The following is a 13,630-nucleotide window of genomic DNA, read 5'->3' as shown; positions in this document are numbered from 1 at the left end:
CACCATTTCTGAGAGTTAATGATCTGAGTGTGGTTTAGTGGGTGCCCCTGGCCCACAATCTCTCATGGGTTTGTAGTGTAACTGTTAACTGAGTCAGCAATTAGTTTTAAAGTTTTGCCTTGGAAGAACTCACTTCAAAGTTTAGTCATATGGTTTTTGGTAGGAATGTTGCATCTTTTTGATGAATTGATCATTTTATTATTATGAAATATTCCTTGTTCTGCCTGATAATATTTTTTGCCCTAAAATTACATGATCTGGGGGCTGGGGTTGTAGCTTAGTGGTAGAGTGCTTGCCTAGCATGTATGGGGCACTGGGTTTGATTTTCAGCACCACATATAAATAAATAAAATAAAGATCCATTGACAACTAAAAATATTTTTAAAAATTACATGATCTGATATTAATATTTCTCGAAGAGCTTTCCTGTGATTAAAGTATGCAAGACATATTTTCTTCAGTACTCTACATTTAAAGTGTATCTCCTATATTCAGCATGTAGTTAGGCCTTGCATTTTAAAACTATACAGTTTTGATCATCTGAACCAATTAGCTGTAACATTTGGTCTATTTGCACTTAGTGTAATTATTGATTATGATTTGGTTTAATTCTGCCATCTTGTTTTTCTGTGTCTTAGCTCATTGTGAAAGAACTTACTCTTCTTCTCACTAAATTTCTTGTGTATCCTGGCAAACATTTTCATAAGCAGAATGATGGAAGCATATTGAAAATGAACTAATAAATATCCAAGATCCTGATCTTCTTACTCTGATTTCATTATTTATCATTCTATCTCAGATTTCTCCAACCATGATTATCTTCCCTTTTGACAGGATTGCTTTGCTATCTCATGAATATAAAAAATTTCAGAAAAAATCAGAAATCAATTTCATTACTTATTGCCTACCAATCCAGTTAAGGTAATGAGAAAGAAATTAGATGAATTCACTTAAATGAATCTTGGCCACAAGTTTATATAAAAAGAACTTTCATAATTCTTTTGATAAAATAGTGACTTTTTAATAAATAAAATAATTCACTCATAGGATAAGTTAAAAAAAAAACACTTTAACATACTTGGAGACAGTGTTGTGATTTCAGAGAACTTCTCAGTTTGTACAAACAGTACTCAAGAGTCATGATAATAGTTTACCTGTACCTTTATATAGCATTCCTCCCATAAGAAGCTCACATCAGACTGCTACATGTTGTTCAATCAACCATCAATGTTTTAGGAAATCTGTATCACAGGGGATGATTGCATTTTTACTTTGTAGGAAATCATCCTATACAAATAACGTAATCTCTTTTTTAAAAATATTTTTTAGTTGTTGATGGACCTTTATTTTATTTGCTTATTTATATGTGGTGCTGGGAATCAAAGACAGTGCCTCACATATACGAGGCAAGCGCTCTACCGCTAAGCTAAAACTCCAGCCCCAAATAACCTAATCTTCTATTCAGAGATGAATTTGTGTCCATCAATAATTGATGTCTAATTCTGACCTGCAAGTTAAGAAAGGTTCAGATTTTCACATTTGCTCCCAAGAGCAAACAAACCCTGGGTGAAGAAGAATGTGAATGAATTGGAAAAAATGAAAACTTTGGTGGCCTATCATAATTTTTAAATAAGTCATGAACTTATGAATGTGTGATTATTTATTCTACTTGCTTCTTATTGTTTCTCTTCTTTAATTTATTTTGCTTTCCCTAGAATGTTAGTGACAGAAGTGAAGGTCAAGTTGGCTTTTGAAGATTCTTGATAAAGAATGTGATGGTGTTTATAGGAGAAACAGGGAAAATAATCAATATAAATTAGAACAGAGATGATGTTTGAGATTTTGTGAATTGTGTTTTTTACTATATATTTATTTAGAACTAATAGAACACAATTAGTTTAATGTTCTGCATAATCATTAAATGCAACATTATTATAAAATTCATAAGAGAGTCAAGTGAAACTTTGCTTTGTACTAAAGAAATTTGACAAATGTGCTTTTAAATTTAATTTATTTTTATTCCTTTTAGAATTCCAACAAGTAAACATCACTCCACCAAAATTTATTTTGAAACCAAGACCAAAAAGGATTAAACGGCAGGTATGTATTCATAGGTGTATGTCATAATATTTTAAACCTATCATTTGAATCCACATTTGGTCTTTGTGAGAGGGCAAGTACTATTTCACGTATTTTTCATTGTGGGGTAGGCAGTACAGGTGACAGATGTGGAGAAACAGTAAAAATGGACCATATTATTGTATAGTTTCAAAAAGGATTCAAAATAGTGGTGATAATTTAGTTCTTCATCAGGTAAATGAGCTACAAGGTCCCGGGTGGCAGCATCCCAGGTTCTTCCTAACAAGGCCTCTTCCCTGCCCAGATGTGCACCACATCATGCAAGCTGCTTCAATGGTATCCTTGTATTTATCCCTTTGAAGCTAACCCCGTAAGAGTAAACCTATTGGGTTCTGAGAGCACAAAGCCTTTTTTTCTCACTTAAGTTACTTTGGCATCCAGATATAAAATTAGGACATAAGCTTTATGATTGCTTAACCAGACCTTAGACTGAGTAATAATAATCACAACTCTTCAGACAGTGCTTTATATCATATGAAGTAGGTACTATTATTGCCCTTTCACAGGAAAAAAAAAAAAAAAAAAAAGGAAAGATGGCTATGACATATGGAAAAGACCCAGAATCACTGAGTTGTAAATGATTTAGACAAAAAAAGAACTCTGGCTATCAGAATCAACATATCCACACACTGATGGTGGTGGTGTGTGAATGTGTTTATGTGACAGAAAACTACACAGGGTAAAGGAATAGAGACCTATTAAGATCAAGCAGTTGAAGGATACAGTTATCTTCCTTTTATTATAATAATTTATGTATATAAACAGATTCTTACATATATAACATTTGCTAAATTTTATTAAATACTTTCCATGTGCCTGGCCCTATAGTAATAATTTATAACTGTTGTAACACATTTAATCCTCATAACAACTTTATGAGGAAGGTGTTATTATTACTCCTATTTCACTAAAAAACATAAGGAAGCACAAGATGCTGAGGAAACTTGCCCAGGTCACTCAGTAGTGAAGTTGTTATTCTTATTAGGAAGTTTGGCCTCAGAGATGTTCATAGAAACACATGCTCTGTGTACTGCCTCTCAGAAGCCTGTGTGTTCTATGCATTACTACCATGATGTTGTGCAGATACAGAGACACATATATCTTGAGGATCAGTTAGATAGATAAAATACTTACCATCAGGTTTTAAATTGAAACTATATTTGTTTTCATGATTTATGAATTGAGAGAATACAATACTGTTCTTTAAGAATGTACCTTAAAGTTCTTTATAAATATCTTAACATCTAGTCTTTTGCTAAGTAGGTAAACCCTTGATTTCTCTTAAAGACCCATGAAGTTAAGGGGCTATCAAATTATGTAGCCAATATGGCAACTCTGTGACATTAAAAAATGTTGGGTCTTATTGGTAAGTGCTACTATATTAATTAGTAAGCCACATAGTTGGCAAATCAGATCCTATCATCCTGATAATCCACTTATAAAAAGACTTATCTTACTCTTTGGTTTCCAGTCTCAGAAATATAATCTGTTATTCCCAGTCAATCTGGTGTTATAAGAGATTTCTTAGCTGGGTGTAGTGGTGCACACCTGTAATCCCAGACACTTCAAAAGCTGAGAAGAAGATCAGAGTTCAAAGCCAGCCTAAGCAAAAGTGAGGTGCTAAGCAATCCAGTGAGACCCTGTCTCTAAATAAAATACAAAATAGTGCTGAGGATGTGGCTCAGTAGTCCTGTGCCCCTGAATTCAATCCCAGGTACCTAACCCTCCACCCTACCAAAAAGAGATTTTCTTAAAAAGATTTTATGTTTAGGTTGCATTTAGCAAGAAATGAAATCCGCTTGGCAACATATTTTTAGTTTGTTTTAAATGTAGCACTCAAAACCAACATACATGTACTGATTTGGGTTTGATTAAATGTCCTCATCACAAAAATATCCCTTAGCCAAATGAACAAAAAGATATGCTAAAAAACAAACAAAAACACCCCCCAAAAAACCACGGGTATTGAACCGTAGCGTAAGGGAAAAAGTTAATTTTAGAGGTCTTATTAAAGATTTTGTTATAGATAAACTATAGAAAACCAAGGGAATGTCCATCTTAGTGGCTCTTCCCTGCCACAGTCATTGATCAGGATTTTGAAAGGAGAGAAAATTTTTTTGTTGAGCAGAGAGATCCTGCTGTTATAGATAATCGATACTGCTTGCGAACTCTAAAAGCTATTCTGGGAAAACCCCTCTATCATTTGGGGGATCCCTTGAACCATATAGGAGAGAGAGGCAAATCTCAGTCCCAGATCTGGGGATTATAGAATAAAGTAAATTAAATCAGAAAGATTTAATGTTACTGTTCATATGTTACTGTTTCCATGATGTTCTGTTAAATGAAAATAACTTGATATAGAAGAGAGTAAAGGAAGTGGAGGTGTAAAATAAAAAGTAGATTCATATTAATCTTTTATGTATAAATCTTTCTAGAAGAAGCTGGTAACTCCCAATACTGATTGTGGAAGAAGGAGTAGGAACTGGGTAGATGGGGAACTTTTATGCTTGGTCTTTTTATACTCTGTTGAGGTTTTGAGTCATGCAAATGTATTATTATTACCTACTCAAAAACTAAGTAAATTGATGAAATTTTTTTTTAAAAGTCTGAAGGAATAAAAAGCGAATGTTTTGTTTTTTTTTTTGACTTCTTCTGTATTTCTTAGTTTTTCACAACTAAGTTTAGAAGGGCTTATTTGGGTTTTGCTTCTTTTACTGCACTGCAGCTTCGATATCCTCGTAACGTAGAAGAGGAAACCAAATACATCGAACTGATGATTGTGAATGATCACCTCATGGTAGGATTTGTTTTTGTTTATTTTAACTTGTCCATGCCTTGGGTAAAACTGGAGGGTGCAAAAATTTGTTTAAGAGAAATTTAGAAAGCTCTCAAGTTGTAATCTAGAGGGTCTTTTTTTTTTTTTTAGAATTTATTGTATTTCTTATTTTTATTGGTGCATTATAATTATACATAGTAGTGAGATTTATTATACCACATTTGTGCTTGTACATAATTTAATTTGATCAATCTAATTCCCCAGTTCCTTCCCTTTCCCTCCCTTCTATCCTCCTGATCTGTACTTGACAGATCTCACTTCTGTTATAATTATTTTAATTAATGCATTATACTTTATTTTTTTAAATTTTTTTATTGGTTATTCAAAACATTACAAAAAAGCTCTTGACATATCATATTTCATACATTAGATTCAAGTGGGTTATGAACTCCCATTTTTAACCCAAATACAGATTGCAGAATCACATCGGTTACACATCCACATTTTTACATAATACCCTATTAGTAACTGTTGTATTCTGCTACCTTTCCTATCCTCTACTATCCCCCCTCCCCTCCCCTCCTGCATTATACTTTATATAAGTGGAATTCATCGTGGTGTATTTGTACATGGACATAGCATAGTTTGGTAGATTTCGTTCCCTGCTATTTCTCCATGCCCTCTCCTCCTCCCTTCTGCTTGATCGCCTTCTTCTACTTTATTGGTCCTGGGGGAGGTTTTAACCTAACCAAATGTATTTATTAACTAGCAGTCAACCACAAGTGGAAAATGCTCTTAGGTAGAAGTAACTAGCAATAATTTTTGAGGTTCCAAAAATATTTCTGTGACCCACCCATAATGTCAACTCTTTGCATTTGATTGACTAATATGGGCACTAATATTTGAATCTCTAAAGTGACAAGGCTTACGAAAAGCAAAAATTTTCATTTTATGTGAAAAAAAGTGAGGCATCAATTATGTGACACTTTAGTTTGCAGTGTACGACTTCTTCATAATAAAAGTAAAGCAATTTTCCTGTATCTGCCTTACCATGCAGAAAATCACATGGAAAAAGCACACATCAAGAGCCCGAGGAGTCTGGCAAAGCCTCCTCCTTGTTGAGTCACATTATTTCAGTGTGTGTATTTAATTAATGGGCATATTGCAGTATGGTGGCATTCTTAGCATGGCAGTAAGTTATAATGCTAATTTTCCATGGAAATAGTTTTAAACTACAAATATTCAGGATTGAATTGGACTTAATTTTGGATACAAGTCCATTCTAATTTACTTTATGTATTTGAAGGAAAATTTGATCAATTTATATATGATTACATATATACTAACATTCTTCTTTATTATTGTTGCTAATAATAGTAATAATAATCATGATTGAGTAATGTTCTCTTGTTCAGACTAGGCCTGTTTTCTTTCATTGTATTTAAAAGTGAATGTTACTCCTCCCTAGGATTTTTATAAAATAAGCATAAACAGCAAGACCATGCAATCTGAACATTTTAAATAGTTACAAACTCAGTTATCCATCGGTATCTGGAGGAATACTGTAAATGAAGTGACCCAGGAATAAACAGCCAGGAGAGGTGAGAGGGTAGCAGCCAGTGTTTGTGAGGGGGCCGATACCTCTTGCTGCTTGCAGTTATCACCATGGTAGGCTGCTTTTAAATGAAGCCAGAATCAGGTTTTTCCATGTTATTTCCTGATTTTTAAAACATGATTGGGGCCAAACAAAACGTACGTGTGATTTACTAGCCTGTAAGCTATATCCTTAAAGCCTTTATCTTAGGGCTTACTTCTTACTGAAAAAGTCTTGTACAACTTGTAAATTTTCATACTTGGGGCAGTGTTCATGTCACTTTTTCTAGCCATATCCCTACTCAGATTTGTATGCCTTCCAATTTGTAGACAGCTCTCCTCCATGTTATTGTTTTGAATAACAGTCCTGTAAAAAGAAACAAACAAAAAAGCCTGTGAAATGCATGCAGTGGGTGAATTTTTTACTTTATCACATGGATGAGTAAATAGAGGTCTCAAGCTTTTAAGAGATTGGCTTCAGGCTACAGGGCAGATAAAGAACTAGGTCTCAGATCTGATGTTTGTTCCAGGAAGTCTTAGGGATCTTCTGTTACACCTTGTTTTCTCTGGTGATTACTTCTTCTTTTTTTTTTTTTTTTGGTTCGCATTTTTAAAATTTGTTTTAATTAGTTATACATGATAGTAGAATGAACTTATATACTTTGATATATCATACATAGATGGGATATAATTTCTCATTTTTCTGAGTATACATATTGTAGAATCACAGTGGTCATACAGTCACATACATATATACGGTAATAATGTCTGTTTCATTCTACTATTTTTCTTATCCCCACATCCCCTGCCTTCCCCTCCTTTCATTTCCCTCTACCTAATCTAAGGTAACATTATTATTATTATTTTTTACATTACAATTCTTAATACACATAAATACCACACTTTTTGTATCTCTGTTTGTATATAAAGTATGTTGACATCCAATTCAAGTCTTCATACTTGTACTTTGTATGATGATGACCATCACATTCCACCATCCTTGTTACTCCCCTACCCCCTCTTTCCCTCCCACCCCTCTTTCCTATCTTGAATTCATCTATTCCTCCCATGCTCTCCCTCCCTATCCCACTATGAGTCAACCTCCCTATATCAGAGAAAACATTTGGTATTTGCTTTTTGGGATTGGCTGACTTCACTTAGCATTATCTTCTCCAGCGCCATCCATTTACCTGAAAATGCCATGGTTTTGTTCTTTTTTAATGCTGAGTAAAATTCCATTGTGTATATATGCCACTTTTTTTTTTAATCCATTCATCCACTGAAGCACATCTAGGTTGGTTCCACAGTTTACCTATTGTGAATTGTGCTGTTATAAACATTGATGTGGCTGTGTCCCTGTAGTATGATTACTTCTGATGACTTCGAAAGCCCATCACTTTTTTCTTTTGCTTTCAGTTTAAAAAGCACCGCCTTTCTGTTGTGCATACCAACACCTATGCCAAATCTGTGGTGAACATGGCAGATATAGTAAGTATCACGGTGATTTGCTCATACACGGTTGCTCATAGAAGGGACAATATGGCTCTTACCTTTTCACTGCTCTAGTTGCACTTTAGCCAAGGTGTCCTAAAAGGCCCTGGTGACCTGGCAATGGAATTTATTGACTTTGATCTCTTTCTGGAAAGAGGAAGTGGTCAAGATCACCCACAGATAGGCCTGCCCTGAAATTCCTTCCTGTGTTTTTCACTCTGTGAAAGACAAAGGATGAGTCATCGCCCCAGCAAAGATGTGTGTACTTCTGAAGGTGGAGAAATTGGCCACTTTTTCTTCTCCTCTTGGTGGGGATAGGGGTGTAGGGCGTGGGACAGGGACCAAGTTTCACCACGTCGCCCGGGCTGGAATTCCTGGTCTCTAGTGATAATTCCACCTCATCTCTGAGTGCTGAGACTACATGAACTGCCCTCTTGAAGAGCGTTAGTTGTACCTTTTTGATGGTATCTGGTGCTGTGGTGATGAGGCCACGGAGTCAGTCCACAGGACCACCTTCCATGTGGTCCCTGACAAGGCAGTGCCAGGGCCAGTACTGCCCCATAGGTTTAGTCAGGGCCAGTTTGTTTGTATAGCAATAGTTTCCTTGGAGAATCTGCATTGTTCTGTTCTTTTGTTAGGGGAACTCAAGAATGCATAAATTCTCTTGTCTAGGATACCCAAAAATGGACTCAAGGGAAACCTTGAATTGGATGCAAGTATTTGTCAAAAAGGGAGCTTATGTTTACTAAAAACTGTTTTGTATGTTGGGTATTTACTGGTAAATAATTCGATTCTCTGTTTCAAGTAAAATGCATGCAAATTTGAGGAAAAATTATCACCCTTAAAAATAGTAACATTTTATACTTGTAACTAAAACTCAAGGAGTTTCCATGAAAGAACTCTGTACCCTGTTCATAAACCATTTGATTTTACCGCATGTATAGCTGGTGTGTTCATTTTGTTAATATACTAGATATATAAAGACCAACTTAAGACAAGGATAGTATTGGTTGCCATGGAAACCTGGGCGGCTGACAACAAGTTTGCCATATCTGAAAATCCATTGATCACCCTACGTGAGTTTATGAAATACAGAAGGGATTTTATCAAAGAGAAAAGTGATGCAGTTCACCTTTTTTCGTACGTAACTTTTGCAATGATTTCTTCCTTTTTTTATGGTTCCATATTAAATGTTGTATTACTTGTGACTGAGATGTATCCTTTACAATTAGGAGTGACATTGCAATATACTTGGAAGAAGGTTTAAAGTATAGATTATTTTAATTATTGTGAAATTTTAGGTGATTTGATTTTGAGCTATTTTATCACTGCGTATTTATTTCACTTAATTTTTCAAGAGATTTAATCACAGCCTTCACTGGTAAAAATACTGCTGATACTCAGTATTTTTAACAACAGATTAAATTCCCTAAGGTTGCTGCCTTTTAAATGTTAATGTTATCTCTGTTTTTGGTTTATTTTTAACCAAAAATAACCAAATTTCTGGAGTTTAATTTTTCTAACTTGTGTGTTCTTTTTTTTTATAATATACATATTTGATGTACTAGCAAAAAAAAAAAATATATATATATGGTAGCATTTTAAGAACCCATCATCTAAAGCCTGAGCTGTTGAAGATAGCTACAATTGGAAGGAAAGATATAGTTTTGGGGTAACTTAAATTTTTACACAATTTCAAATTTAGAGAAAATTTGTGAGAGTACTACAAAGAAATTACACATGTTCATTACCTAGATTCATCAATTATTTATGTTTATCCCACTGATTTTGTGATTTTTTTCCTTTCTCCCTTTCTTTCTTCCATTCATTCATTGATTTTTTTTTTTCTTGAACTTTTTCAGAATAAGTTGGAAATGCCTACCCACTGGCCTTTTATACTGAAATGCCTACCCACTGGCCTTTTATACTAAGTACTTCAGTGAATATTGTCTAAGAAGAAAGACATGGCTTTACATAACTATAGTAAATCAATAAAACCATGAAATTTAACATAGGCGCAGTACTTCTATGTATGCCATAGTTTATATTCAAACGTCACCAAGTATCTCAACAATTCCTTTATAGCTACATTTTCCCCATCCAGTATCACAGATCATGTTTGATCATGACATTGAGAAAGATTTTCTTAGCCTTTCTCACATTTAAAGAATGTAAGCCCATTACTTTATAGATTGCTTCCATTGTGGGAATATCTGATCTTGGGCAGTGATTTTGTATCCTTCTCAGAGTGCATCATATCAGAAATTCTTTTTCAATAGTTGTTCTTCAATTGAAGATATTTATTGATCATGTCCCTCAGAAACCTTTTTCTTTGGTTCTATATGTACAGTTTTTGCTTTCCTCCTTAACTTCAGGAACATATAATATAGAAATTTTGTATGCATTGAGAAAATGTACTATGTGGTGAATTAATAATGAGAGGTGCTATAATGTTTGAACTGTGAGCAGTAAGCATTTTTCATTTCCTTTTCTAAAAGGGGAAGTCAATTTGAGAGTAGCCGGAGCGGGGCTGCTTATATTGGTGGGATTTGCTCGTTGCTGAAAGGAGGAGGCGTGAATGAAGTAGGTGTGAACATCTATACAGTACAAAGTGGTATGATGGCTGAAAATGTTTTCCTCATACTTAAGAGATAATTTCTTGGTGTTCCGTGTGCTTCAGGTGTTAGATTGTTTTATTAGTGATCAACATGACCAAAGGATAGAACAAGCAAATAACAGAAGATGATAACTGATAATTCTGCTCCTGTTCTACTTAGAATAATTTCCAGATCAAGAAGTTTACAGAATAAAAGTACATAGAATTTTTACTTTACCCATTGTTGGAAATAAGGCCCTCTTTATCATTGAATGATTTCCCAGAGAATTGAGTAATTCCCTGAAGCATTGGATTGCTGCCTAACAATGCAACTCAATATTTTTTTCCTCACTATTTGACAAATTTTAGGAGACAAAAAAATAGAGGAACATTACCAAAGGGTTTCTTTTACCCCCTACACACACTAATTTGATGGAAATGATCTAGAAGAAAAATAACTCAATCTTTGGAAGTCTGCATATTGAAAAAAAAATTCCTTAGTTGTTCTTAAATTTCTTTAGGCCAGAGATCATGACTACTTTCTGTTACTCATTATGTTTGTTTTCTGAAACTATTTTCTATTCCATGAGGGGGGAATTTCGAGTGTCAAATAGACACCTAAAAACAAACAAGTTCCAAATAATTTTTACACATTTATTTTTATTTTGTGTTATTCAAAAGACTTACTTGATCATATGCAAGTACTAAATTTTTCAGTAACATTACTGGGTGAAATGTGGACTCAGATTAAAGTTTCCAAACTCAAGAGTTGATGATTCTTAGAATTCTAGTCTTTCCTATGAGATCTAATCAAATATGGATTTATTTCTTGCTGTTTCATCCCATACGGACATTCAGTGCTAGGTACAAGGTGTTTAGCCTCTGCTGAATAAATGCTTTGAAACTACTTATTTCTAATTATATTGCGACATTTTTCTCTGGCTCATCTTAAAACCAGATTGTGTTTATGTATCTTTTATTTTTGTTTTTGTTTTTCAGTTTGGGAAAACTGATTTAATGGCAGTTACACTTGCCCAATCATTAGCCCATAATATTGGTATTATCTCAGACAAAAGAAAATTAGCAAGTGGTAAGTTTTAGTACATGTGTGGTTTATATATATATTTTAAAACTCTGTCATGTTTTATTTCTTAAGATAAAGGACTGAATATTAACATTTATTAAATCTGGCTAGTTTAGTTATATTTCAAAGAATATTGATTACATATTTTGTAGAATAAGATTCTTTGATTCAGTTGCTTGATCAAAAGTATGTGGGTGATAGTGTAAGAAATAAGCCAGGACACAAAATACTATTCTCAAAAGTAATGCAAGGTTATATTTACATTCTTGATGAAAACCTCCCCTTGTATGATAAACACTTAAAGTCAAGTGATAATAGATTCACTGCTGAATTTAACCTAATAAGGAGCAAAATAAGCTCATTTTGGCATTTTGGGATGCTCTAGTTGAGAATCCTAGCCATATAAGTTTCAGACATAGTGTTTTATTTTGATTTATTTGAAACAACTCTAAATGTGACCACAGAATTAGAATGTTCTTGTCAGATCAGACCTTATCACATGAGTAGTAAAATACAGACATAGTAAATATGCCAGATTTAGCAAGTAGGTAAAATTATTTCACCAGTTATTTTAATGGTCAAATACTATGTATTTGTTGTAACAAGTTGATTATAATCATATTCATTTTATTATTTTAGTAACAAATAATATAAATATGGTGAGAAAATTATAATAATAACTTCTGCCATTCATAGAGTACTCATTATTTACCAGATGACTGAAAGCCATATTATGTACATCTATACTCAGTTCTCAAAAGAGTCCTTCAAGATGCCATTTTTACCCCTATTTCACAGAGGAAATGATTGCATCATTTATTCAAAAAAGAATAATGTCTCCAGGATTATACATATGTTAAGTGGAAAACCAAGCTTTAAACCCAGGAATTCCTGATTCTGAGGCACTTCTGCTTAGCCAGTATGCACGGAGGCTTTTCAAAGTGGGCAAGAAGTTATATGTGATGGTGCATCCCTGTAATCCCAGTGTCTTGGGAGGCTAAGGCAGGAGGATCACAAGTTCGAGGCTAGTGTCAACAACTTAGTGAGGCCTTAAGGAACTTACCAGACAGACCCTGTCTTAACATGAAAAAGGCTGGGTATAGCTTAGGGTAAAGTGCCCCTGGGTTCAATCCCTAGTCAAACAAAACAAAAACAAAAAAACAGGACATGAAATGGTAATAATTCTCTCAATTTTCTTTGAAACTGGCATCCTATCTTGATTCCTCAAAGTTTCTCACTATCTCATTGGTACTTGATTTTATTTCATTTAAGTCATTGTAAGTGACTTGTTAAAAAATATGGTCATTTGTTTAGCTATAAGAAAATTTTTAAGTAAAAATTTTATAATCTTGATAGGGTCAAAGTGTATTTTTGTTGTCATGCATTACGTAGAAAACCTCAAGTGTAACAACCAGAAAGCAGACATACTTTTAAAAAAAGTATTTTAAAATAACGTGAGAACAATGTTTGTTTTAAAAATAAAAACTACTTGAATGCAGCTGCATTTACTTTATAAAAACATGTGTATTTATTTTTTTAGGTGAGTGCAAATGTGAGGACACATGGTCTGGATGCATAATGGGAGACACTGGGTGAGCCACTTCTATTTAGAAATAACTCACTTTTCCTTTACTTGCTGTGCTCTTATCCTCTTAGGAATACAACATTAAATAAATTATTGCACAGATTATTACCCAGGAATTTATGAGAAAAATCAGAAGTGAATATTTTTAATGGCTCTATTAGATGATATTATCACAGAATAGTCCCTTATTTAAGAAAATAACTGATGTGAATTAAATTAAGTAAGTCCCATTTGTTGATTCTTGTTATCAACTTTTGTGCTATGGGTGTCCTATTAAGGAATTTGGAGCCCGACCCTACAATATGTAGATCGGCGCCAACTTTTTCTTCTATCAGACACAGAGTCTCTGATTTGATATCTAGCTCC

The 13,630-nt window shown here is 33.9% G+C and overlaps 1 protein-coding gene across 7 annotated transcripts in view; it reads left to right on the top strand.

Annotated features, from left to right (window-relative positions):
* Adam22 (ADAM metallopeptidase domain 22) overlaps positions 1-13,630 on the top strand; it is a 229,243-nt gene that overhangs the window by 144,683 nt on the left and 70,930 nt on the right. For all 7 annotated transcript variants that reach the window (XM_027956108.2, XM_071612104.1, XM_071612133.1 and 4 more), the window contains exons 8-14: positions 2,030-2,100; positions 4,865-4,936; positions 7,925-7,996; positions 8,973-9,139; positions 10,498-10,582; positions 11,595-11,685; positions 13,220-13,271. In XM_027956108.2, coding sequence (XP_027811909.2) covers positions 2,030-2,100; positions 4,865-4,936; positions 7,925-7,996; positions 8,973-9,139; positions 10,498-10,582; positions 11,595-11,685; positions 13,220-13,271 — 610 coding nt within the window. The remainder of the gene's footprint in view (positions 1-2,029; positions 2,101-4,864; positions 4,937-7,924; positions 7,997-8,972; positions 9,140-10,497; positions 10,583-11,594; positions 11,686-13,219; positions 13,272-13,630) is intronic.

This window comes from Marmota flaviventris, chromosome 1, assembly GCF_047511675.1.
Source record: "Marmota flaviventris isolate mMarFla1 chromosome 1, mMarFla1.hap1, whole genome shotgun sequence".
In the NCBI taxonomy this organism is placed as follows: domain Eukaryota; kingdom Metazoa; phylum Chordata; class Mammalia; order Rodentia; family Sciuridae; genus Marmota; species Marmota flaviventris.
The sequence above is the reverse complement of the archived record's forward strand: the minus strand, read 5'-3'. Positions and strand labels throughout refer to the sequence as shown.